The sequence below is a fragment of the Lynx rufus genome, unplaced genomic scaffold (genome assembly GCF_022079265.1).
Source record: "Lynx rufus isolate CCGP_SWC_20201006 ecotype Redwood Valley unplaced genomic scaffold, mLynRuf1.p SCAF_12, whole genome shotgun sequence".
NCBI lineage: Eukaryota > Metazoa > Chordata > Mammalia > Carnivora > Felidae > Lynx > Lynx rufus.
This window is the reverse complement of record NW_025814826.1, coordinates 48,979,694-49,006,626: the sequence shown is the minus strand read 5'-3', so window position 1 is coordinate 49,006,626 and position 26,933 is coordinate 48,979,694. Positions and strand designations below refer to the sequence as shown.

Here is a 26,933-nt window from a genome sequence, read left to right as displayed (position 1 = left end):
TGTTTTGTATAAAATATCTAATTATTAAAAAAAATCTAATTATTTACTTTGTTGCCAAATATTATTGCTGTTTATATATCATTTATGTACTTTTTCCATATCAAGTGCCTTGCCTGTAGTAAGCACCCACTGGTATTTGGTGAATTAAAGTAGTATTTCAGGTGCTGTTCTTTTGATGAAATTGTTGGCACAGACTAGGTTTTTAAAACTGTGCTTGTTACTTTGAGAGGTACTAGAGTACTAGAGGATAAATTCATGATATGCCTTTGATCTGTGATTTCAGAACATGCTGTTTGAAAATGAAGATCATGAATCTAACATTTAAAAAAAAATGTTAAGAATCAGTTAAACAAGTTAATTTGGTTAAATAAGTTCATTTCTTTGTCATAGATTGATTTCCAAGAAAAGGTGGCATTTACAGCCACAGTCTATTAGGCAGTAAAATGAAGAGATTTTTTTTCACATCACATAATCACAAGTCAGAATCCCCAAATTAGCATTTTCAGATGGAATTTCTTTGTGACAGCTATCTTCGTATCCTTGAGTATCGTTTAAGCAAGATTGATAAAGATTAGCCACTGTGAGAAAATTGAAATACATTAAACATAATGAGAATGTTGTCAGTGTGATTTAAAAAAAATGAATAGAGTAAAACTTCAGGCAGTCTTGAATGTTTCATGTATAGAAGAGAATCTGTTTAACAAATGCTTTGTTTTCACTTTATAAATATATAAAATTGAAAAAAAATTAAAAAGAAAATTGTATTTTCTTTCAGTGCTGATTCCCCTTTGCTGTGGATAAGGATAGACCCAGATATGTCAGTGCTGAGGAAAGTTGAGTTTGAGCAAGCTGATTTTATGTGGCAGTATCAGCTCCGCTATGAAAGAGATGTTGTTGCACAGCAAGAGTCCATTCTGGCCTTGGAAAAATTCCCTACGCCAGCATCTCGCCTCGCTCTCACTGACATACTAGAACAAGAGCAGTGTTTCTACCGAGTGAGAATGTCAGCTTGCTTCTGCCTTGCAAAGGTGAGATGACATATAGTAGAAAGAAAACAGGATGACTACTGCATATTAAAACAACAACAAAAGCTGAAAATAAATTAAAATTTACCATAGTCTTTAATTTTACTTGGTAGCAATTCCCTTGAAAGCTTTTTGCCAAATATGTGTAATAAGACTGATGTGAAGGAAACATGTTTTGACCTGAGCATGGATAATGCATTAAAAGTTCATAATTGCCAAACTGAAAGTAAGATTTTAAAACCAAAGAGAATTTTTTACCATTTTATTGAATTGCCAACCATATCGTTATAGCAAAGAATGTAATTGGCGAGCAATTCCTTAGTTTGATGTTTTACATTATAGTTCAGGAAGTCAGTTCATCTTAACTATCCCGTGGTGGTGACTATTTCATGGTGTGGGCTTAGTAATCAGTATTAGTGATACATAATTTAGAATGATAGGTCCTATAATTTCACATGCTAGAAAAGTTAATTTCTTAAGAAAACTAAATATTTTTCCTTAGATGCAAAAAAACTGAAGGTAGAACAAATGAAAACCAGAAAAATGCAGACAATTTGGCCACAAATACTGGGTTCCAGGTATTTAAAAAACATCTTGATGATAGGTTTGTTCCCATAAGTGACTCTTCTTCCTCACTGCTGAATCAATTTGTCCAACGTCTCAGAAGATTGTAAATGGTTTAGATTCATTTTATTTTTAATGAGAATTATTGAGTAGTTGCATTCCTACATTCTACTCAGATATGTGAGGACAAACATGATATTCTTTGATATAATTTCATTGCTTCTATAAAGATCTTTGTGACTCTTGTGTGCTAAATTCTTAGCAGATCCATGAAGTTATAGACTAAAGTTAATTATAAATCCATTCTTTTCAGACATGATTTTTATATACACTAAAAGTTTCAATAAGATATGGTTTTTGGAAAGCATTCTTGCAGACTATAAATGTTATCACTGTTATTGGCTTATTTTTCAATTAGGCTAGATTTTAAAACCTTATTTAAAATCCTTGGTGATGATTCTATATGGTAGATTTAAAATGTTAGAACTATATTTGCCTAAATGGACAAAGACAACTTATTCAGACTAGAAGCCATTTGCAAACATATTTTCTTAAAACATAAAAGAATGCTCCAATTTAGAAATTGTAGAAAATAACTGTAAGTGTACATAGGAATTTTACAGGGAGGTGAGTTATGTGTTTTGGAAATGGTAATAAAAGCCTTAAAGATATTAAATTTCTGAGAATTGAAATTGTTGAAAACTAATCCAATTGTATTAATAAATTTTAAAAAGCTGTTTTATTTAAAATATGTTTTCAGTGGTGATGGACATTACTTCGTTTTCTAATTATTTGCAGATTGCAAATTCAATGGTAAGCACATGGACAGGACCACCAGCCATGAAGTCACTTTTTACCAGAATGTTTTGTTGTAAAACTTGTCCAAACATTGTGAAAACAAACAACTTTATGAGCTTTCAAAGCTATTTTCTACAGAAGGTACAGTTTACTTTCTTACGATTGTTTTATGCCACTATCTGTATATCTCAGCTTAACTTGGGGACTATTTAAATAACAGGTGTGTTTACTTTTTATAAAAGGTTCTGCCTTTGTTCTTTTGTTTGTTTTTCTTCTTCCAAAATGTTCCCCAAATTTAATTGATTGTTCATAGAATTTATGAGCTGTGTGTAAGTAACTCTGTATCCACATTTATACTAAAGTACATAAAAATGGATAATATGACTTTTTGGTTGGTTACATGGTGGACCGAGGTATGGGTGAGGTCTTCTAATGGCATTCCTTCTAGAATGTGGACAGCCCTTCTGAGACAGACCAGTACAGTATCCATCTCTGGTTTCAGTCCCAGCTCTGCTCTCAGTTTTCATGAGGACAAGTTTCTTAACCCTTTGAGCCTCAGTTTACTCAGTGGTAAAATTTATATTTTTTAGAATTAAATAAATCTAGAAAGTCAAAGTGGTGTGATGGTGTCACTGTTTTAGGAAGGGATATGGGAATGGAACGGTTGTCAGCATTTGGGCAATTTGCAAATCATTTGTGAAATGTTTTGAGTAATTTAAATCAATAATGAAGGCAGAGGTGAGATTAAGTAGATCAGACTAGAAGGAAGAGTGAAGTTGAAATAGAGAAAACTAATGAAGCCTATTTAATGATTTTGGTGTTGAAGAGTATGAGAAAGACATGTTGAGGATAAAGCAGTGCTGAGAAAGGGACATTTTGGGTTTGTTTTGTATAAAGGGAGAAGAAACTTGAAGCATGTTTGGCACAGAGAAAGGTATCTTTGGAAAGGGAGAGATGAAATATTCAAGTGGAAGCGAGTCAGCATATAAAAGAGCAGGCGCAGTGTAAATTCTGAAGATACGAGCAGAGGGTGGGACATAGTCGGGAGTTCATTTTAGAAGAGATAAGAACGTTCCTTTTTCTGAGGCAGGTGGAAAGCAGACTGAGAGGAAGTGAAATGGTAGATGCTGAGGGGGATATTACGTAAGGTGAGATTTTGTATGATAGAGGCAGAAGTAAAAGATTACCCAGCAACATTGAGACACCTGCTGAGAGTAGAAGTTACGATATAATTATAGTGAATTTCATCAGCAGAACAGATTCAGAATGAGCCAGGTTTGGGGAAAGCCAGTATTGGTATAATCAAAGTAGTCTGTGACATCCTGTTATTTTACACAACTGAACATTCTGTACTACTTGTTGCTCAGTTCTCTGTTGCCATTTCACGAATTTGTGGTATGAAAACAAGTTAATTTCTGTGTCTTCCCAATATGTCCCCTCCATTGTGCCATTGTGTGTCTGTATACCTTAGTTTGGTGTTTCATATTGGGAGTTGTGTCCCATTAGTGTGGGGAATGAGATCATTTAGGAAGTTTTGGTTTGTTTGCTTTTTAAATAAAATGGTAGGCAGTATCAGAATGCAGCACATATAATAAACATAAGGGGTTTTTTGGTTTTATTTTTTTAGTTAGTATACGTGACATTTATGTGTGCGTAGACTGGGATGTAAATATATTTCTTACTGTAGGTTGCCATCAAAAACATTGGGAAACTAATGCGTTTAGAACAGTTTATCTTTCACATAATACTTTGAGTGGCAGAAAAGAGAGAGAAAAGATTACTGTCTAAACCAAACTTGAGTCCCAAAAGGGCAGAACAGGCATAGGAAAGGTATTTCTTGGAAAATAAATTATTTTATAGCAATTGTTGTTCTTATCGCATTAACGGTGTCTTTTGTTGCGCTGTTGTAACACTGACTATCCTGTTGCTTCTGGTCCTTCATGCAAGCAAAGGAGCCACCCTCCTATTTGTCCCTCTGTTTGGAAAATTTGACTATCTTGATCAGATGAGCATAGTCCAGATCTCCTTGCACACTGAGGACTTTGATGACTATTCAGCTGTGGCTCCATCTTGAGTTTAAATAGTTTTGTTTTACTGGTAAAGGTTACTGCTGTGTGAGTCAGGTTTCACTTCCTTAGAAAAGTTGCCTACAAAAATTTGGAAAGGGGAAACTTAGGCTGGATTTTAGATAATTTACCATTTTTCTTTAGGTTTACAGTGAGGTGGTGCTGCAGAATCAATGTCTCTCGGACTGATGATTGAACTCTACTAACTGTCATAGGCGTTCAGCTGCTGTATCCTTTCATCTTAAAAACGGTTGTGAGGAAAGGAAGCTTTCAAGTCAGCAGCTAGCTAAAATCATCCATCTCGGAAGTAGAGTAGGAGTTGAATAGTAGTCTCTCTGGTGTTAAAACCTCTTCCTTTTCCACTGGATTTATAGGATTTATATTACCTATAGTTTAACAAATGAAGACAAAGGCGCACAGGTGACAGAGTGCAGTTCCCTTGGTTTGCTTCTCGGCTCTTTGGTTGCAGTGTCCATGTTCTCAGTGGGAGGGGGTGGGAATTAGAAGGGTTGGGTTAGGCTCTATCCAGATATTTCAGTGAATTGTAGTAACGAAAGAGTTAGGTTATATGCTTAAAAAAGTTTGTTTTTGTTTTTGTTTTGTAGACAATGCCAGTTGCAATGGCTTTATTGAGAGATGTTCACAACCTTTGTCCCAAAGAAGTCTTAACGTTCATTTTAGACTTAATCAAGTACAATGACAACAGAAAAAATAAGGTAAGATACTTTAATGAATATTATAAAACCTACCTAGTGATGTTTGATTTTTAAAGAATATTTAGACTGTGAAATCATTGTTGAGTCCATGGTACTTAAAATTTCTACAGTTAGAAACATACAAATGTGATTTATTACAATGACCAGTGGAAAACAACCCAAGATTAGTTTTTTGGTTTTTTTTTGTTGTTGTTGTTTTTTTAACGTTCCTCATACCTGTTATAAGATGGAGCTATTAGTGTATCAAATTTAAGGGAGCCAAGTAAAACTTGCTTTGGTGAAGTCTGACAACCCAATTTTATTTTTATTCCTTTTTCCTTTTACCATGGGATGCACAGAAAACAGTTTCCTCTTGGAATAACTTGTTCATTGATGAATTTAACTCTTTTGTTTTTTTACCACAGTATGTGTTTATTAATTTATTTATTTGCAAACAGCTATTGAGTGCTATTCATTTTATCTTGTTATTATAACAGTCAGCAAATGTTTTTGAGGCTATATGCTATGCTAGGCAGTGTACTGTGTTTAAATAGAAGGAAGAGATGGTAAGTGCTGTCCAGAATTTCATTTATTCATTAAATATCTAGTGATCAACTGCTGTATATCCCAGTCTGATTCTGGACCCTCACAGATTCCACCTGATGGAGAAATCAAACAAGTAAAACAGCAACAGTCATCCATAGTGGAAATACATATACACAGTTTTCTAGGAGAATTCGGTTTTCTGGTACCTTCCAAGGCTATAGAGAGAATGACTCAGGGAAGTTTTATATGTAAGTGATGACCCTCAAACTGAGTCATAAAGATGAATAGGATTTTTCCCAGTCTGTGAATGGGGACAGTCTTGGAAGGTTATTCTAGGAAGAGGGAACAGGATATATAAACATGTATCTGGTAGGATAAGTCAAATTCATGGAAAGTTTAATGAGACATTACAAGAGTAAAGAAAAAGTGATAAGTATGTTTATTAAAAATGGTGATTATTAACGAAAGTCAAGAAGACCAATTTTTCCTCAGCATAGTAGAATAACAAAGATTTAAGCTAAAAAGAATCTTTAAAAAAATCAGTGCTTTGAAAGTACATTATAGTTGATAGACTTTTTCTTTCCATTTTTGAATACTGTTAAAAAAATTTTGTAAGATTTGTTCCTAGTCTACTGATTTGTTTTGACTTGTCATTTATAACATTCCTTTCTTCTGCACATGAATTTCTTTTACTGAAGATACAAGGTTAGGATTTTGGATGATATCAAATCAGATTATATTAAGATGGAATGGGGAAAAACTTTGTGCATTTGTTTATGTCAGTTTTCTTGTTTTGGGGGTGTTTATGTAATTTAAATCATGGTGGCCCCAGTACAGTACTTGTACTTTGTGAAGTGATTTCACTTACCTTAATTCTTTTAAACCTTACTTATTCTGTAGTTGGCAAATGAAAGCAAACCACAGAGGTCGAGAGTCTAAGATTACACAGCAAGTATAATCTGGGAATTGTGCTGTGTGCTGCTGCTGCCCATCTGTGTGGTGATCTTTTTAAAAAAATTTTTTTTTCAACGTTTTTATTTATTTTTGGGACAGAGAGAGACAGAGCATGAACGGGGGAGGGGCAGAGAGAGAGGGAGACACAGTATCGGAAACAAGCTCCAGGCTCCGAGCCATCAACCCAGAGCCTGACGCGGGGCTCGAACTCGCGGACCGCGAGATCGTGACCTGGCTGAAGTCGGACGCTTAACCGACTGCGCCACCCAGGCGCCCCAAGTGGTGATCTTTTTAGTATACCGTGCTGTTTTACATGATGCAATCATATATGTCATTAATGATTTTTTAAGGTGCAGCATAGTGATAGATTACTAAACTTTATACTTCATTATTTTTCGCAGAACAGTGTAAGACTCAATCTGTTTTAATCTTGAGCAGGCTAATCAGGTGTTATGGTTAGTGGCAATAAATTAAGATTAGCATCAGATGTGTGAGATAGATACTATTATCTCAATTTACATGTGAGGAGATAGAAGCTAATAAAGATTTACTTAGGGTAATAGGTCACGTGTGTGGCAGAACCAGGAGTTGAACCAGGAGTTAAACCCAGATCTGTCTGATATCAAAACTCATTCTGTTAAAAATTGCGGTTGGGAAAAAAAGACTTGGTTGTCATTTAAAGATCTATAGATTAATGGATTAAAATTTTAAGAACAGTTGCGATTAGATGGATCCCTAAGAATATTGCATCAATCGTTTTATCTGTTTTTTAAAGCACCTCACTTCCAACCACAAATGATTTATTACTGAGGGCTTTGGTTAAGGATTTGTTTTTTTTTAAGTTTCACTACATAGATATAAAATTTTAAAAGTGCATGAGAAGAAATGACAGGGTTTCTACAAGTAAAATTAGAGATACAAAACATTAAATGCCAAAAAGAAGTTGAGAGTCGGGGCGGCGGGGGGGAAATATTTAAACAAATTTTTCAATATCTCATTAATTGGCAGAACATAAAATTCAGTATTCCGGATGAGTTAGTTTTCAAGAAGACTAAAATTTAATCCCTTTGAAGCCTAGTTATTAGCCATTTTATATGATAATCTTTTATGCATATATTCGTATTTCTAATGAATCACATGTTTCTGAAATTTCTGTTTTTTCAAGTGTGGTACACAGAAATGGGTTGAACTATTCCTGATTCCAAAGGGTCATTGTTAACATCCGACAGTCTTTGCTGTAACACACTGATATTGATGCCTTCGGGTTTTTTTGTTTTTTAAGGAATTTTTGCTGTATTTGAATGTCTGCTGCCCCATGTGTGTTCTACATATTACTTCTTCTTCCTCATCTCTTAAAACCTTGAGGTGATCAGATTATCTCACTTGTTCAATTAAGATTATAGTAGCTGTGAGAATTGGATGTGGTCTGAGGGATAAATGTTAAATCTTGGTTTTCCTCCTTCACCCACGCTTCCATGTCATTTTTAATTTGTAAGTTATTTCTGTGATCTGAATACTTTGGTCAGAAACAACAGTTAAATAAATGGGCTCCTGCTTGGTTGGCAAAGTAGTTATCAGAGGTAGCAACGAAGCGATCAGAATACTTGAAGAAAATGTATAAATATAATTTGAATAATCTCTGAATAGAAATGGTCTTTCGGGGTGGGGTGCCTGGGTGGGTCAGTCGGTTGAGTGTCATGATCTTGTGGTCTGTGAGTTCAAGCCCCGCTTCAGGCTCTGTGCTGACAGCTCAGAGCCTGGAGCCTGCTTCACATTCTATGTCTCCCTCTCTCTCTGACCCTCCCCTGCTCATGTTTGGTCTCTCTCCCTCTTTCTCTGTCAAAAATAAACGTTAAAAAAAAAAATTTTTTTTTTTTTTAAAGAAAGAAATCGTCTTTCAGAATTTGAAACAAGGCTTAGAACCTGGAAAATAAAAAGTTGATAAATGCAAAATGTTAAAACAAAATTAGCATGACATAAGTCCATGACTGTTTTCTCTGGCCCTGGAGGAAAGAAATAGGACTTAGAGACTGAAGCTTCAGTGATTAATTTTGCAGTCATTAAAATGATTTGAAAACAAAACTTTGTTCAGAGTGAACAGGTGTGGAGTATTTTTTTTTTTATTTGTTGTTTATTTTATTTTTTTGCCCAGTATCTAAACATAGAATGTGTAGGGATTCTGTCATTACATATGTCCCTGTGGCCTTCTGGCTCCATGGTGGAAGTCACAGGGGCAGTTGTTCCTCTTCTGTCTCCTGGTAGCTTGCGTTGCCACAGCATATTCCCAACACTGATGATAAAATTGAATTTGCTTGCTCCATATTCAAATTCCTAGGCTAAAGTATCTGATTTGCTGAGTTTAAATCAAGCTACACCCAGATTGCCTTTCAATACATTGCTTCTCTGGGAATTGACTGGGATATGGATTTAGAAATTAGTATTTTTTGGATGGTTGTCCTGTTTCTCTGCCTTCTCTTGCTAGAACTCGCATTTGTATGTCTTCTACATCAGCCCTCTTCTTTCCTTTTCTCTCTACTTTAGATCTGCCTTTTTGCTTAGAATTTCAGGAGTTTTTTCTCCCACTGTTATATTCCAATTTACTTTGATTCTGAATCTCTGCATATTTCTTTCTTTTTAAAATATGTTATGCTATTGCAGGGTGCCTGGGTGGCTTAGTCCCTTAAGCGCCTGACTTCGGCTCAGGTCATGATTTCACTGTTCAGGAGTTTGAGACCCGTGTTGGGCTCTGTGCCGACAGCTTGCTTCAGATTCTGTGTCTCCTTCTGCTCCTCCCCAACTCATGCTCTGTCTCTGCCTCTGTCTGTCTCTCAAAAGTAAATAAGCAATAAAAACATTTAAAATATGTTATGCTATTGGAAGGCATACCATTAGTTATTTCTCAAATGATGTTCATGATAGTTTTGGGATTTTTTTCCCTTCTTTTCCTTGCAAACTCTTTTTCCACTAAGTTATTTCTTACCTTTTGTTTGTTCTGGTCTTTCTTTTTTATGTTGATGCTTTCCTAATAGCTGGTGATCCTTGATTATAAATTTATACGTAAGAGTAGAGTTAATAGCTGATTTCAAGTTCTGTGTTACCAGTAGCATTCGTGAAGCGTTGTCTTCCTTGTAGAGGAATCTAGCTAGGTGACTGTAAGAGTGCCTCACATGTGGTAAATACTAGTTGAATAAACTAACGTATTACTAATTAGTGAGTCTCTTTCACTCTTTCTCCCAACGTACAACTACACAAAAGGCATAAATAATTCCCAGAGAACTTGCTTGTCTTTTCAGATAAGTTACGTTCTGAAGTTGTAAATATTTTATTAATTTTTGAACAGAAGTGTGAATTTTGTTTTCTCGTGATCATTTTTGGCTTAGTTTTCAGATAATTATTATCGTGCAGAAATGATTGATGCCCTTGCCAACTCTGTTACGCCTGCAGTCAGTGTGAATAATGAAGTTCGAACTTTGGACAACTTAAATCCAGATGTGCGACTTATTCTTGAAGAAATCACCAGGTTTTTGAATATGGAAAAACTTCTTCCAAGTTATAGACATACTATCACTGTCAGGTATGATGAAAGTTACTTGCTTTTGTAACTATAAGAGAAATTTATTCTCATTGTAGGAACTTAGGATATAAAAGAAAATTAAAATGCTATATGATTGTACCATCACAGATTATTACTGTTTTGGAGAATAGCCTTCTAAAATTTTCCTCTTGTAACTAAATACATTTTTTAATTATGTGACAGATGTTGTATATGTAGTTTTTGAATTATATCATAAACACTTTGTCATGTCTTCAGAAGTTCTTCATAAGCATTATTTTGGATGTCTACATACTCTTTTTATCCCATTGGATAGAGTATAAACATCTCTGTTGTTAAGCTTATTTAGATGCCTTTTCACTTCTGTCATCTTGTTAATAAATGGCTATCAAAAAATTCTATTTTTTTAGGAGTTTGCTAAAAAGTTGATTCACTGGTTCAGACATCACCACCAGTTCTCACTTTCCATATATGTTATCGACTAAATTACTGCAAAAAATTAATGCTACAAAATTTAAAAAGATGGATTCAAATCATATCAGTGTTTCAGTTTACTGTTAGAGATTAATTCCTAATGCCTGGGAAATAAGTTTGATACAAAATACTTTTATAAAAATATTTAACTGTAAATACTATGTTTCCTAGTTGTTTGAGAGCCATAAGAGTGCTTCAAAAGAATGGACATGTGCCAAGTGATCCCGCTCTTTTTAAGTCTTATGCCGAGTATGGACACTTTGTGGACATTAGGATAGCAGCTTTGGAAGCAGTCGTTGATTATACTAAAGGTAATGCTTTAGAAATATATGCTCAGGGTCCTTGAGTGGCTCTGTCAGTTAAGCATCTGCCTTCAGCTCGGGACATGGTATCACAGTTCCTGAGTTCAAGCCCTGCATTGGGCTCTCTGCTGGCAGCACAGAACCTGCTTTGGATCCTCTGTCTCCCCCACTGCCCCCCTTTCTGTCCCTCCCCAGTTCATTCTCTCTCTCTCTCTCTCTTTTTCTCTCTCTCTCTCTAAATAAATAAATAAATAAATAAATGTGTGTGTGTGTGTGTGTGTGTGTGTGTGTGTATATGCATGCTCATATCATTTCAGAAATGTTTACTATTTAAAGCTGTCTTCATTATTGGGGTTGCATATTACAAACAATATGAGATATTTAAATTTTAAATTGAAAGAATTTTTGATAAATGTAGAACTTTTATAAGAATTAATAAGTGATAGAAAATAATAAAATTACAGATATCTTTGGTCTTTTAAGAAATCAGTGTATCATTCTATAGGTTTAATTCCATGTTATTAAACTAGAAGAAGATTTTGGGGAAATTTCTAATTAAGCACTCAAGAAAACATCTTGTGCCTTTCAAAAGTTTGTGAAAGTAGAACAAGATACGTACACAGAAGTCTCCATAGGGGGATTAGGCAAGGCTTTGTGAAGGTGAAGAAAACATAAGACAAAAAAATGAATAAAACAATATTATATATCTAAAACATTTAAAAAGATACAGGGCAGAAAAATAAAGAGATGAAAATATTAAAAATAAGTCATAAAGAATAGAGCGAGTAGAAGAAAAGCAATAATCCAAAAAATAATAGAGTACTAAGAAAGGGTATGAATGAAACTTCCTAAGCCAGAGTCTGATAAAATTTAAATTTGAAGGTTAGGGAAAGAATGTGTAAGTTCTTAGGAATATCAGAACTCAGTTATTATATAGGATAAAAGAATAATGTAACCTGTGACTTCTTCACAATATGAAGAGTTCAAAAGACCATAAACAAATAGCTAACACAATGTTTAGGGAAAACTGCAATCCTGCATTCTCTTTTTTGCCCAATTGTTACTCACATAGACTTAGATTAAAGACTTAGATGTACATTTCCTATGTAACATTCTTAAAATTCCCAGAGAATTCCCAGCTGACCTGGAAGTGAATCACATTATAACTCAAGATTGGTGAAAGTGTGAAATGTGACTATGCCTGTAAAATAAAGAACTGAGCCTAGGGGCGCCTGGGTGGCTCAGTCGGTTAAGTGTCCGACTTCAGCTCAGGTCATGATCTCGCGGTCCGTGAGTTCAAGCCCTGCGTCGGGCTCTGTGCTGACTGCTGAGAGCCTGGAGCCTGTTTCAGATTCTGTGTCTCCCTCTCTCTCTGACCCTCCCCCGTTCATGCTCTGTCTCTCTCTGTCTCAAAAATAAATAAACGTTAAAAAAAAATTAAAAAAAAAAAAGAACTGAGCCTAAATATTTGTTAACATGGTTGGACAATTTAATGGAAACTTCAAAAATAATTCCTTAAAAACAACATGCAAATATAAGAAATATGTCATTTTAATTTACATCTAGAATTTCAGATTATTGCACCTAAATATGGGAAGAGTAAAGAAGGTAGAGTGTGTTGTACTTCTCATCTGACTATGGAAAGAGAAGGAGTGGTTAATTTTAATATGTTAATAGAAGAAATATACTCAAATTTTTATAATTTTTTTGTAAATTTCAGAAGTATGTGTATAGTCAAATTATAAAAGGGTAAGAACAAAGTGTGTATCTTATATATGTTGAGCTAAGTTCAGAAAGGACGGTCATTTGTTCTTTTTATTGAGGGTTAAAATAATTCTTTTAAGAAGTGGTGAAAAACAGTGATCCTCTATCCCTCTATCAATCTTCAGTTTTGATTTGACATTTTACCAATTTGTGAAATCTAGAAGTTCTGAGATTTACCAAATATGCCAGTATTTCCAACCTTCTTTCCTAAGGGACATGAGTGATGTTTACTGTCAAATAACTACAAAGATTTCATGCATTAGTACTACCTGAAATGAAATAGAATGCTAATATTGTCATTTCCAAAAGAATGCTAAGTCAATAAGTACTTAATTGAGAAGTGCTTTGGTGTTATCCATGAATCTAGATCATTAGAAAGTAAAAAAATGGAAGATATTAGAAATAAAATTCTGATAATAAAGCTTTTCAAATCATAAAAGCATAACTTGTTGAAAAGGTGAATGGAAATAGCTAACAAATGACTTTATTGAGGTATATTTATAGCACGATTTTATGTGTTACTGAAAAGTTAAGGCTGCTCTTTAGTCTCAAGTGAAAGAAACCACTTGGGTAAAAACAGTTTTTCATATTGTATACTGTAATATAGTTGAGGTGCCATTGGGTATCAAGTTTCCCTATAATTTGATTTAAACATCTAGAAACACAGTTTTATTTAAACATATTTTTCCATTTAGAATTGCTCATCTTTAATTTAGGGTTTTTAATATAATTTGCTTTATCTTGTACTTGTCATTGATTTGAACATTAGTGAAAAATATGCACTTGGTTCTGTTTTACGTTTTGGCTATATGAATGAATGAAATTTACAAAGTGACTTTTCCTACGGAAAATGTAAGAAGGTGCGTACAGCTTTCAACTCTGAAGACGGCTAAGGCATAGCCCTAAATATTAAGTGTAAATTCCCTCCTTGTCCCTTACTATTTCATTTGTTATAATTAGAAGCAAATATATTTCTTAAGTTAGAGAAAGACAAATACATGATTTCACTCATGTGGACTTTAAGAAGCAAAACCGATGAACATAGGGGAGGGAAAGGAAAAATAAGATAAAAACAGGGAGCAAACCATAAGGAGAACAAACTGTGGGTTGCTGGAAGGGAGGGGTGTGGGGGGATGGGCTAAATAGGTGATGGGCATTAAGGAGGACACTTGTTGGGATGAGTACTGGGCATTGTATGTAAGGGATAAATCACTAAATTCTACTCCTTAAACCGTTACTACCCTATATGTTAACTAACTTACTAACTTGGGTTTAAATTAAATAAAAATAATAAATAAATAAAATATTTCTTTATTTTTATTTTCAGTGGACCGGAGTTACGAAGAACTGCAATGGCTACTTAATATGATTCAGAATGACCCTGTCCCCTATGTAAGGTTAGTTTTTGTGCTTATACTATTTTGATTTTACAAGTCCTAAAGTAAATTGAATAATTTTGGAAGATTATATATGAACAAAACAAGTTTTTATTATTTTCAAAAATAGAGGAATACGTTATTCATTTATTGTCTTTTTTATGTTTTTTTTTTTAATTAGATATGCTTTTGGAAAGACATTTTTAAAAACACGATTTGTTTCCTCTTTTTTTTTTTAATGTTTATTTTTTGAGAGAGAGAGAATGAGCATGAGCAGGCAAGGGGCAGAGAGAGAGAGGGAGACACAGAATTCCAAGCAGGCTCCAGTCTCTGAGCTGTCAGTACAGAGCCTGACATGTGGCTTGAACTCACAAACTATGAGATCATGACCTGAGCCGAAGTCAGAGGCTTAACTGACTGAGCCACCCAAGCACCCCCAAAAATATATTGCTAATAAAGTTTATTCCCTGCAATTTTACATACAACTTCTATTATAATTTAAAGAAAAGCTTATATAGCAGTTTGTACTGTACATGGTATATCCCTTATGTGCTGATTGATTCAGTCTGTTTTAAAAGTGAGAAAAGTGTCTTGGTGTATTTCATTTGTTCCTTTCTATCTCATATAAATCTCAATTTTTATTACATAGACTTAGTATTTAAAAAGTATAATATAATATTTAAAATTTAGAAAATAAGGGAAAATAGAAGAAAATCCCAGTCCTGACATAATAGCAGTTTTCATTTTTGTCTTTCTTCTAGTCTTCATTGTCTTTACTTCTGCTGCTTTTGCAAAGTAGGATGTTCATAGTATATTTGAATAGGATTAAATTTTTGACCATGTCTGTCTTCCTTTCTTTGTACATGTTAGGCATGTAAATTTTTGTTCATTTGTTTTAAGATTATGACTTCATAAAATAAAATTTGAGTCATTGAGAGTAATTTAGATTATAGTCCTTCCAGTTAAGCTGCTCTTTTTTTTTTAAGTTTATTTATTTATTTTGAGAGAGAGGGAGAGAGAGAATCCCAAGCAGGCTCTGCACCATCAGTGCAGATGCCTGGCATGGGGCTCACCAACCATGAGATCATGACGTGAGCTGAGATCAAGAGTCAGAGGCTAACCGACTGAGCCACCCAGGTGCCCTACAGTCCCTCCAGTTAGAAACAAGAGCATAGACCTAAAGATGTTAATTATCTTCCTCAACTTTACATATAGGTTGGCAGAGAGTTTTCTTTTAAAAAGTCAAACTGCTTTCTAACCTCACTGAATTGCATCTGGGCATGAGGAGTCCATCTAAGAGATTACAGCTTCCTAACAAAGACATTGTCTTTACCAACAGTTGTTTTTCAAGTTGGTTGTAACAGTGAGTTCTTGGTTAAGTCACCTTATTCAGTGGTTTATGTTTTACATTTCCCTTCCCACTTCCCTTCTCTCTTCCCTCCCCTCTTTCTTCCCTAACCCCAACCCAACCCTAACTATTTCAGGTGCTTATTATATACATATCTTTGTATGAAGTTTTGCTGTTAATTATTTCATAGTTCTTGATTTGTGATGTAAATTGTAATTTAAGTGATTTTTCCTTGTGATTGAGGTGTACTAAAAGGTAAGGTTGACATGGACAAAAATACTCATCCATTCTAAGGTACATATTTATATAATAAATAAAAAAGAGGATAAGCAGGAAACCAGCCTCATCTCTTATCTGACAGAGTTCATGCATTTGAAAATTTATAAGATCCTATTGATAGCAGGTAGGAACAGAACTTATAAATACAGTATAAACAAAGCTCATCATGTATTCATTTCTGTTTTCAGTTCACAACATCAGAACTAACATTAAAGCGTGTATTTCTGAGATCAGGGAATTATGTTTTGAAGACCATTTTTAGCAGATTATAATACTATGTAGTATTTAAAGTTGCCCTATTGTTAAATTATATGCTATGTGATTTAAATGATTGCTTTTGAAATACTGTTGTGAAACAGTGAAGAGCACTGTTATTTATAATCTGAACTGAAAATCTGTTTAAAGATGTATTTCATGATTATATTTGACATTTTTCTTCTTAGTTGATGTGATTCATTTATGTCATCAGTAGGGAACCTCTTAGCCTGTACTTAATATCATCTAGTCTGTAGTTACATTCTAGTTAAAAAATTCAGCACTTCTTTGAAAAATCTTTAATGTTAATGGTCAGAGGATAGAAGTGTTACCATGTGGCAGTTAATATATGTGTGTATTTTTTGGTATCTTGGGACATCTGTCTATATTTTTGTGTTTTCTGCTGTGTTTTTTATTTTATTTTTTAATTAATTTATTTATTTTGGGAGAGAGAGAGAGCGCACATGCACACGAGCAGGGGAGAGGCAGAGAGAGCATCCCAAGCAGGCTGTGCAGTGTGCATTTTGAGAGAGAGGGAGCATTGTCTGAAGTAGGGCTCAAACTCATGAACTGTGACATCATGACCTGAACCGAAGTCAAGACTCAGCTTAACCAACTGAGCCACCCAGCAGGCACCCCATCTTCTGTGTGTTTTATACTTTGAATAGGAACTCTATCCTTTTTTCTTTGTTCCCATCATTACTCTTTCTCTCTTTTTCTCTCTTTCTTTCTTTCTTTCTTTCTTTCTTTCTTTCTTTCTTTCTTTCTTTCTTTCAGATATAATTGACATAACGTTATGTTGGTTTGGGCATATAACATAATGATTCGATACTAGTAAATATTGGGAAATGATCGCCATAATAAGTTAACTGCCGTCACTGTACATAGTTACACATTTTTTTTCTTGTGATGAGAACGTTTAAGATCTACTCTCTTAACTTTCAAATATGCAACACAGTATTAACTATTGTCACCATGCTGTATAATACATCTTTATGACTTACAACTGGAGGTTTGTACTCTGATCTGCTTCATCCATTTTACCTCCCTTCACCCTGCAACCACCAGTCTGTTGTATTACTTTTTCTTTAACTCGGTAAGTAACCATAATACAGATCTGCTATGTTCTGCCATATTTATTGGATAGAATTATTAAAGATAGGTAGGGGCTCCTGGGTGGCTCCATGAGTGAAACGTTCAGCTTTGGCTCAGGTCATAATCTCATGATTCGCGAGTTCAAGCCTGGTGTCAGGCTCTGCACTGCTTTCTTTCTTTCCCGCTTTCTTCCCCGCTTATACCCTCTCTCTCTCTCTCTCTCTCTCAAAATAAATAAAGATTTAAAAAATTTTTTTAATAGGTAAATTTTTTTTTAATTTAAATTTTTTCTCTTAAAATCAGTGGCATTACTCTCTCCTACCCCAAACACAGCATTTTGTTTTTATGGCCCTTGGTTGATTTTTAAACTCCTAATGATAAAATGGCCTTCAGTGAGAATTAAATTTTAAAAATGTATGTTGATTTTCTCTGTCATTATTATCATATATATCAGAATTACTGGTTTTGGTAGAATTAGATAAAACTGAAGAATTCTGGGGTGAAACCTTAAAGTCTGGAGGAAAAAAACCCCAGATTACCTGTAATTACTCCTTGATGCTTTAGAGGTGAACGTGAATATTGTTTCTACAAGGATGCATCTTTGATTCCCTGTACTAGGTAATGTCCCTCAAGTCATGATTGCCCATAAAATCCTACAGTTCTTCCTAACCTTAAGTAAAGAAATACTTGCTATATATGTGTTAATTTTATAGCTGGAAATCTTTGATTATCTTTGCCGCATGGGAATAGAATTTCCAAAAAAACAGAGACCATGTTTCCTTTGGTCTCTGTTCTAGAACATAAGCATGGTCCCTTATATACATTTGATTCAGTACGTGTTAAGTGATTGGATGCAATTTTTTACTATTTCCTCTAATCATACAATTGGCTTTTTTCTAATCATATGTTTGTTTAAATGACGTCATATGTTAAAGAGAAGTGCTTTTATCTCTGTGTTGACAACTGTATATAGAAAAAAGCTTTAAGGTGTTTATTTTGAATTGTGTGGGGAAGTTCTCAGTCTTTCATGTTAGTTTGATGTTTGATGTTTTTATTTTTTTAATTTAAATCCAAGTTAGTTAACATACAGTGTAATAATGATTTCAGGAGTAGAATTTAGTGATTCATCACTTAAATCTAACACCCAGTGCTCATCCCAGCAAGTGTCCTCCTTAATGCCCCTCACCCGTTTAGCCCATCCTCCCACCCAGCACCTCTCCAGCAACCCTGTTTGTTCTCTGTATTTAAGAGTCTCTTATGGTTTGTCTTCCTCTCTGCTTTTATATTATTTTTGCTTCCCTTCCCTTATGTTCATCTGTTTTGTTTCTTAAATTCCACATGAGTGAAATTATATACTTGCCTTTCTCTAACTGACCTACTTCATTTTGCTTAGCATAATAATACTCTACTTCCATCCACATTATTACAGATGGCAAGATTTCATTCTTTTTTTTTAGCTGAGTAATATTCCATTGTATGTATGTATGTGTATGTACTTATGTATGTTTATACATACACACATACCAAATCTTTATTCATTTATTAGTCAATGGACATTTGGGCTCTGTCCATACTTCGGCTATTGTTGATAGTACTGCTATAAACATTGGGGTTCATGTGCCCCTTCAAATCAGCAGTCCCGTATCCTTTGGATAAATACCTAGCAGTGCAATTGCTGGGTTTTCGGGTAGTTCTATTTTTAATTTTTTGAGGAACCTCCGTACTGTTTGTCAGAGTGGCTGCACCAGTTTGTGTTCCCATCAGCAGTGCAAAAGGGTTCCTCTTTTTCCACATCCTCACCAACATCTGTTGTTGCCTGAGTTGCTCATTTTAGCCATTCTGACAGGTGTGAGGTGGTATCTCATTGTGATTTTGATTTGGATTTCCCTGATGAGTGATGTTGAGCATTTTTTCATATGTCTTTTAGCCATCTGGATGTCTTCTTTGGGCAAGTGTCTATTCATATCTTCTGCCCATTTCTTCACTGGATTATATGTTTTTGGGGTGTTGAGTTTGATAAGTTCTTTATAGATTTTGGATACTAGCCCTTTATCTGATGTGTCATTTGCAAATGTCTTCTCCCATTCTGTCGGCTGCCTTTAGTTTTGCTGATTGTTTCCTTCGCTCTGCAAAAGCATTTTATCTTGATGGGGTTCCAATAGTTCATTTTTGCTTTTGTTTCCTTGCCTCTGGAGATATATCAAGTAAAAAGTTGCTGCATCCAAGGTCAGAGAGGTTGTTGCCTGTTTTCTCCTCTAGGATTTTGACGGTTTCCTGTCTTACATTTAGGTCTTTCATCTAAGAACCTAAGAAAGTGGTCCAGCTTCATTCTTCTGCATGTCGCTGTACAGTTTTCCCAACACCTCTTGCTGAAGAGGCTTTTTTCCATTGGATATTCTTTCCTGCTTTGTCAAAGATTAGTTGGCCATACATTTAGCAGTCCATTTCTGGGTTCCTTATTCTGTTCCATTGATCTATGGTCTGTTTTTGTGCCAGTACCATACTGTCTTGATACAGCTTTGTAATACAACTTGAAGTCCAGAATTGTGATGTGTCCAGCTTTGGTTTTCTTCTTCAGGATTGCTTTGCCTATTCAGAATCTTTTCTACTTCCATATAAATTTTAGGATTATTTGTTCTAGCTCTGTGAAGAGTGCTGGTGTTATTTTCATAGGGATTACATTGCATGTGTAGATTGCTTTGGGGTAGTATCCACATTTTAACAATATCCTTCCAATCCATGAGCATGGATAGTTTGATGTTTTAAACGTAGTAATAGGGTTGTCCACTTTAATTGTATAGTTTTCTCTCAGTAAAAGATTTTTAGATTGTAGGTCAGTTCTTCATTAATATATCTTGAGAACTAAACTAAATAAATGCACTTAAGTTAAGCTAGATAGTCACCTGACAAATTACTAATACTTTTTTTCTTCATAAAGTTTGCTGTTCATTTTACAAGTTTGATAAGATAGAGAAATAATCTAGATGCATAATTGTTAAATAAATAAATCTAGGTGTACTATTTTTTTTTTTAATTTTTCAACATTTTTATTTATTTTTGGGACAGAGAGAGACAGAGCATGAACAGGGGAGGGGCAGAGAGAGAGGGAGACACAGAATCGGAAACAGGCTCCAGGCTCCGAGCCATCAGCCCAGAGCCTGACACGGGGCTCGAACTCACGGACCGCGAGATCGTGACCTGGCTGAAGTCGGACGCTTAACCGACTGCGCCACCCAGGCGCCCCTAGGTGTACTATTTTTAAACTAAAATGAAGTTTACGTTTTTTAAAATTACAGTTTCCTTTCAGTGGGCATGACTTTTTAAAATACTCATATAAATTTGGAAAAATATCAAATCACATTAAGAAGAAAACTTTCAAAAAGCCTGTAATTATTTTAACCAGAAACACTTAACATTTTGGAGTTTTGTTTTACACTTATTTCTGTGCATGTATATACTTTTTACATTGATAGGAAGAACTACTATATTCTCATTATAATGGGTAGGGATTATATTTAAAATAACATGGAATGATATTATGGTTTTGGAATCAAGCATACATATGATTACAGCATATCACTTCCTCAAGAGACACACATATGTCCTGTGCTTTTTCTCTTGAGAGATTTTGAGCATGTTTTTGGTTTTGATTTGACTCCATTTCTTATTGGTAGTGATTGGCAATAGATTGGACTAGCCTACCAGGAAAATTCTCAACTGTTTAAGGAAATAATAGGATGTTTTTGCTGCTATGAACTTGACATGATCCTATGACTTTCTCAAGATTTGCTTTAGATCTGTTCTAGTTGTCTGAAGCATATGCTTATTCTGAATTTTTATGTTTAATCTCTGTAAAATTAAGAACAAAATTCTCATTGTTTTCCCTTAAACCTATCTCCTCTGAGTATTGCTTTGGATGTTTTGTCATTTATAAATACTTTGTAAAAGCCTTTCTTCTATTATCTAAACTTTAGAGAAAAACAAAACTTTTGATGAAATGTTTAATTTGATAAAAGTAATATATGTACTGATCATTATTGCTCTTTTAGTGATCAAAGACCTCCTCAGTGCACTCCTTACAATTCATTGGCTCGGCTGTCAAGGGTTTATAATGATCTGAGTAAATACCATAAAGTTCTATCAGTTGGGCCCTCCCACTTTGGTATTTGGGGTAGCTGGGAAAGCAGCCAGATAGAAACTTAAGTTTTCTTCTTAATGCAAATTAAAAGTATAACAGCATTAACATGCTCTAAAGAACAAACTCATCCATATTTTTAAAGATTATTTACCTGTAATACTGGTCTATTCTTATAGATAGATTTTGAGATCCTTAAGGACAGGAATTGTGTTTATTTATAAAGGTACAAAAATATGGATATGACATATCCATGAAGATAAATATCCCTTTTACATTACCCATCTGCAAATTACATCTATAATCCCATTTCACTTTTTGTTCTCATAGCTTTTCAATAGTCTTTTATACAGTCTTAAAATTTCAAAGCACTAAAAGATAGTAAAGAGAGTAAAAGATAGTAAAAGAGAGTCCATCTCTTTTAGTTTTATAGACATGAAATTGAAGCCAAAAGGGGTTAAGTGTCTTAAGCTGCAACCTAGTAGTTTCACTTTCTTCCCATTTCTTTTTTAAGTACAAATCCAGTTTGATGCCTTACCACCAACAATTAAATATAAAAACTTCCTGGGTTCACCATTAAGGTTTTGCTAATCTCATTTATAATTATAATCTAAGTTTCTTTCTTCTCCAGTTATATCCAAGCATCCCATTACTCCGTGGTCTTGAATCTCTTGAGCCCAGGCCTGGCTCTTATCCCTGCACTAAATGCTAGGCTATGGCCATAGCTTCCTTGCTTCTCCTTTTCTTTATCTTTTTCTCTGGCATCTCCTACTCATAACACTGGACATTTTCTTTTTCCAATTTTGTTTTGGTCACATTTCCCTATTTTTAGAAGACTACAGAAGTGTTCAGGTAGCCTCTCACAAGAAGTAACTCTGAGTAGTGGAATTTCACTGTTACCCTCCATGAGGATACTTTTACTAATGAACTCTTCTAAATTTCAGCTCATTTTGAGGAAACCTTTTTGTGTGGTCTCCATATTTTAAATGCTTCTGCACATCTCCATGCTTTACAAAGATACCATAAGAATGCAGTTTATATTCATTTTATTATTTCAGTGTAGACTTCTTGGCCTGTATGTGATCTCCCCCCACCCCTCCACCATGTAAAGATTTTTCTATTTACTTACCAGTCTGTCTTTAAAAATTTTTCAAGGGATGGGGACATGGGTGGCTCAGTCAGTTAAGCATCCGACTCTTGATTTCTGCTCAGGTCATGATCTCACAGTTCATGGGATCGAGCCCTGCGTTGCACTGGCAGTGTGGAGTCTCCTTGGGATTCTGTCTCCCTCTCTCTCTGCCCCTTCCCTTGTTCATGTGCACATGTGTGCTTTCTCTCTCTCTCTCAAAATTTAAAATAAACACTAAAATATATATATATTAAAAAAATTTCTAGGGAATATAAAATGTTCATTTTAGAAATGAATAGGAAAGGTTGGTTAGGAATACATAGAGTCAGTTTTAAAAGACCTCGTTGTACATAAGGCCATTTTAGAAAGAACAAACCCACTAGAATTTTTTTAGTGGATTAACAATAGTAAATATTTAGGATGTTTAAGATAATGTCTTTGAAATGAAATTAAACTTAAACACAAAGGTAGATGTAAGAAGAGAGGATAAAATAGGAAGGAGGAACTACAGAAAATTTTTAAATGTGTTTCATGGTCAGCAAAAGTTTGCTGACATAAGATTCTATCTTTATCTTTCAGACATAAGATTCTAAACATGTTGACTAAGAACCCACCATTTACTAAGAACATGGAATCTCCCTTATGTAATGAAGCCTTGGTAGATCAACTTTGGAAACTTATGAATTCTGGTGAGACAGCAGTAGCTTTTAAAAAATTTTTATTATTAGAATATTTTCATTTTACAACAGGTTTTCGTACTTAAGGAACTATGGTTAATCTTTTGTCTTTTTTTTTTTTTTCTTTAAGAAGGATACTTATCACATCTTCCTTCACAGTGGTGAGCATGATAATATTTACTAAGGGTATATTCACTCATTTTGCCTCACAAGGTGGTTGAGGAAACAAAAATATTCATTTATGTGGAAGTATCCCAAATGTTCAAAGAGCTGTAAACATGAGTCTGCAAAGTATTATTATTGTTATTTTTATTTCAGAAGATTACACAGTGGAAAAATAGGTCTAGTGACCTTTCCCAGAGGTAACCAATTTCTTGTGTATCCTTTCAGGAACAGCACATGTTGTTATTGTTGTGCATGCTGGAGACCGTGGTATCTCATCACAGTTTTGCTCTATTTGAATGAGGTCAAAGGGCAGGATAGCCTAATAGTGCTCTTCAGTACTAGACTCTGGAACCAGTTTGATGAGGGTCACATCTCAGCTGAATGATTTACTCAGTGTGACTTGTCTAAGCCTTTGTTTTTCTGTTTATGAAATGGAGATGATGGTACCTACTTCTGCACACTGAAAATTAAATGAGTTAATATTTGTAAAGCACAGTGTATTCATATCAAGTGCCCAAAATGTTGTTAAATTTATGTAGTGATGACATCATTATGCTTCTCAAATATTTGAGCTGTATGTAGTTCCTATTTTGTAAGTCTTTCATATTCTTTGCCAATTGAATTTTTTGGTCTTTTCCAATTGACTTGTAAATGTTGTATATATTTAAAGAAAATTTGCCTTATGGCTCTGATGTGTTGAAATTGGATTACTGGTTTTGGTTTAAAATTCAGTTAAAAGGTAAATTTAACTGTTCTAGATAGATGGTGAGAGAGCAGTTGCTATTCTAGTATGTGTGTTACTTCATCTTCTCCTTACAATATTGGAAAATAACATGTCCTACTTGTTTTATTAGTGGCTACTTCACTAAATCACAACTAAATACCAAGTTCTGGTTCTTGAAAAAAAATTACTTACCAGCATTGTGATGTTAAGTAATTGCACGACTTCTGTCCCTCAATTTCATAATCATAGTGCAGTGCCCCAAGTAAAGACACCATAGTAGATATTTCGTTGAAATACAGTTGTATGGAACTTGTCCTCAGAGTATTTGGAAAACAGCACATAAACCAGTTTATATGATAAAGCTAAATTATTTTTCTAATGGTTTCCGTAATCCCTAGGAAAATGTTTACATGGTGTTTTATTTATATTTTGCTACTTGTGGTCACACTGAAGACTGTTATGATTACTGTCATTTAGATCCAGGGGATGAACACAAGGTCAGGAACTTGTAAAGGATTATTTAACAGTTAATATGTAGCACAAACTATACTGTGTTGAATGTATTCTTTAAAAAAATTTTTTTTAACGTTTATTTATTTTTGAGACAGACATAGAGTGTGAGCGGGGGTGGGGCAGAGAGAGGGAGACACAGAATCCGAAGCAGGCTCCAGGCTCTGAGCTGTCAGCACAGAGCCCGATGTGAGGCTCGAACTCACGAACCACAGGATCATGACCTCCGCCAAAGTCGGAGGCTTAACCGACTGAGACACCTAGGCGCCCCAGTGTGTTAAATATATTCTTAACAAGAGTGCTTGATTCCACAACTGAGATGGATTGTAACTTTGAGGAAGGCATAATGAAATACAAAGAATCTTACCACCGTCTAAGGAAGATTTCTTGAACAAAATAAATATACATTTAAGATTAATGGAACAATTCTTTAAGACATTTGAAGCCCATTGGAAGGTTGTGGTTATACAAATTCAAGCTCTGATTGATGCTTAGTATTTAATTTTGATAGTGTTCACTGTGAAACACAGTTGCTGCTTTGGGTTGGAATTTTCTATGACAGTAATGTAAACAAAACAGATCTGTGAGGTTGTGGTCATAAACAATTTACTGCTCAGCTCTTCAGAGCTATAAATTAGATGGGAGCAGTATGAACAGTGGGAGTGGTGTGAATAGTTGGGAGAGGTTTTTTGTTTTGTTTAGTGTTTTGGGAGAACATTGGACGTTGGGGGACAGTGGTTAGAGGATTGCTCATTTCCCTTCCACACCTGAGCCTCTGAGATACATGAATGAATCCGATCTAGGAAATCCCCTTTTTTGCTTAATTTTTAAAATTTCTTTTTTAAAAATTATAATGGTAATATAATCATGTTACAGAGTTTTATCTGAACAAAAAGAAGAAACAGTATATTTGGCCTATAGGGAAAAAACGTTGTGCGTAGTTTTAATGAAGGTTTAAAAATAGCATTCTATCATAATAATTTTTCATATTACTACGTTATCTTCTTACTAGTAATCGTTTTAAGAAATTATAATGAGAATTCTTTTGTAACAAGGAGGTAGGCCATCATCTAAGTCCTTAAACCTGCTGAACTCTGTCTGCCCCTCACTCCCTATTGGGGCTCCTGGGTTATATGGTCATTTGAGATAAACATTATCTTGATTTACATATGTAAATCAAACTGTAGACAGTAGGGGTTTAATTAAATACATTTATTTATTTCTGTCCTATTCCAAACTGGATTTGAGATGTCTTGACTTTGCATAGTTATATAATTTGGTGAACCCATTTGAAGTAGCATAGGGAGACAGTACCATGGCAGTTAAGAAAAGATCATCTTAGAATAGGTGGTCATCAGATGCTTTTGAAGAATCAAAGTTTGCTTGCTTAGCTGGTTTCAGAAATTTCTCAGTAAGATAGTAATTTTGGTAGGATACATAGTATTAGAATTTTGAAAATTGTGGGGCACTTGGATGGCTCAGTCGGTTAAGCATCCGACTTCAGCTCAGATTATGATCTTGCGGTTTACGAGTTTGAGCCCCACATCAGACTCTGTGCTGACAGCTCAGAGCCTGGAGCCTGCTTCAGATTCTGTCTCTCTCTCTCTCTCTGTCCCTCCCCCTACCTCACGCTCTGTCTCTCTCTCTCAAAAATAAATAAAAACATAGCCAAAAAATTTTTTTAGAAAAAATAATTTTTAGAAAAAATATTTTTGAAAATTGAAATTTGAGAATAAGACTAATTATATGAACTTCTATTCATGTTCTTTTTTCTTTCATCTATCACTCAATGAATATTAGTAATACTCTTTTTAGAAATATACTAGGGAGACTTAGAGCTGAAAGTTACCAAGAGGGACACCTGGTAACTGAGTCATTCTAATGGCCATGTGCTGGAAGCAAGGTTCCCAGACTTCTGTTTTTGAGATCCTAGACTGACTGCCTGGTGTCTAAGACTCTCTGTTTGGTGTATGGTAGCTCCACTTAGCCTTATGTTCTGGGTGCTGCTCTGGTATCATCCCAACGGTTTTGTTTTAAAGCTTCATTTATTTTTTTTTAATAAAAAAAATTTTTTTTAAGTTTGTTTATTTTGAGAGAGGTAGAGTGTGTGTGTGTGTGCGTGTGTGTGTGTGTGCATGCATGTGTGCGTGCAAGTGGGAGAGGGGCAGAGATAGAATCCCAAGCAGGCTCTGTGCTGCTAGCACAGAGCCATTGGGGGGCTCCAACTCACCAACCAGGAGATTATGACCTCAGCTGAGATCGAGAGTCAGCAACTTAACCTGTTGAGCCACCCAGGTGCCCTCAACAGTTTTTGTTTCAAAGGTACGCACACACACACGCAGAGCTATCTATGTATGTACACATACGTACAGACATCAAATATCTTGCCCCATTTTTTAGTTTAATTTTCCCCTGTAACTTTTTCTCCCCAAACTTTTGTTTTTAAATTTTTCAAAGTTTAGGGGCACCTGGGTGGCTCAGTCGGTTAAGTGTCTAACT

General features: G+C 34.8%; 1 protein-coding gene across 3 annotated transcripts in view; it reads left to right on the top strand.

The window, feature by feature from the left end:
- TAF2 (TATA-box binding protein associated factor 2) overlaps positions 1-26,933 on the top strand; it is a 97,169-nt gene that overhangs the window by 42,471 nt on the left and 27,765 nt on the right. For all 3 annotated transcript variants that reach the window (XM_047074131.1, XM_047074130.1, XM_047074132.1), the window contains 7 exons: positions 776-1,028; positions 2,388-2,528; positions 5,059-5,169; positions 10,029-10,222; positions 10,847-10,986; positions 14,069-14,138; positions 22,938-23,047. In XM_047074131.1, coding sequence (XP_046930087.1) covers positions 776-1,028; positions 2,388-2,528; positions 5,059-5,169; positions 10,029-10,222; positions 10,847-10,986; positions 14,069-14,138; positions 22,938-23,047 — 1,019 coding nt within the window. The remainder of the gene's footprint in view (positions 1-775; positions 1,029-2,387; positions 2,529-5,058; positions 5,170-10,028; positions 10,223-10,846; positions 10,987-14,068; positions 14,139-22,937; positions 23,048-26,933) is intronic.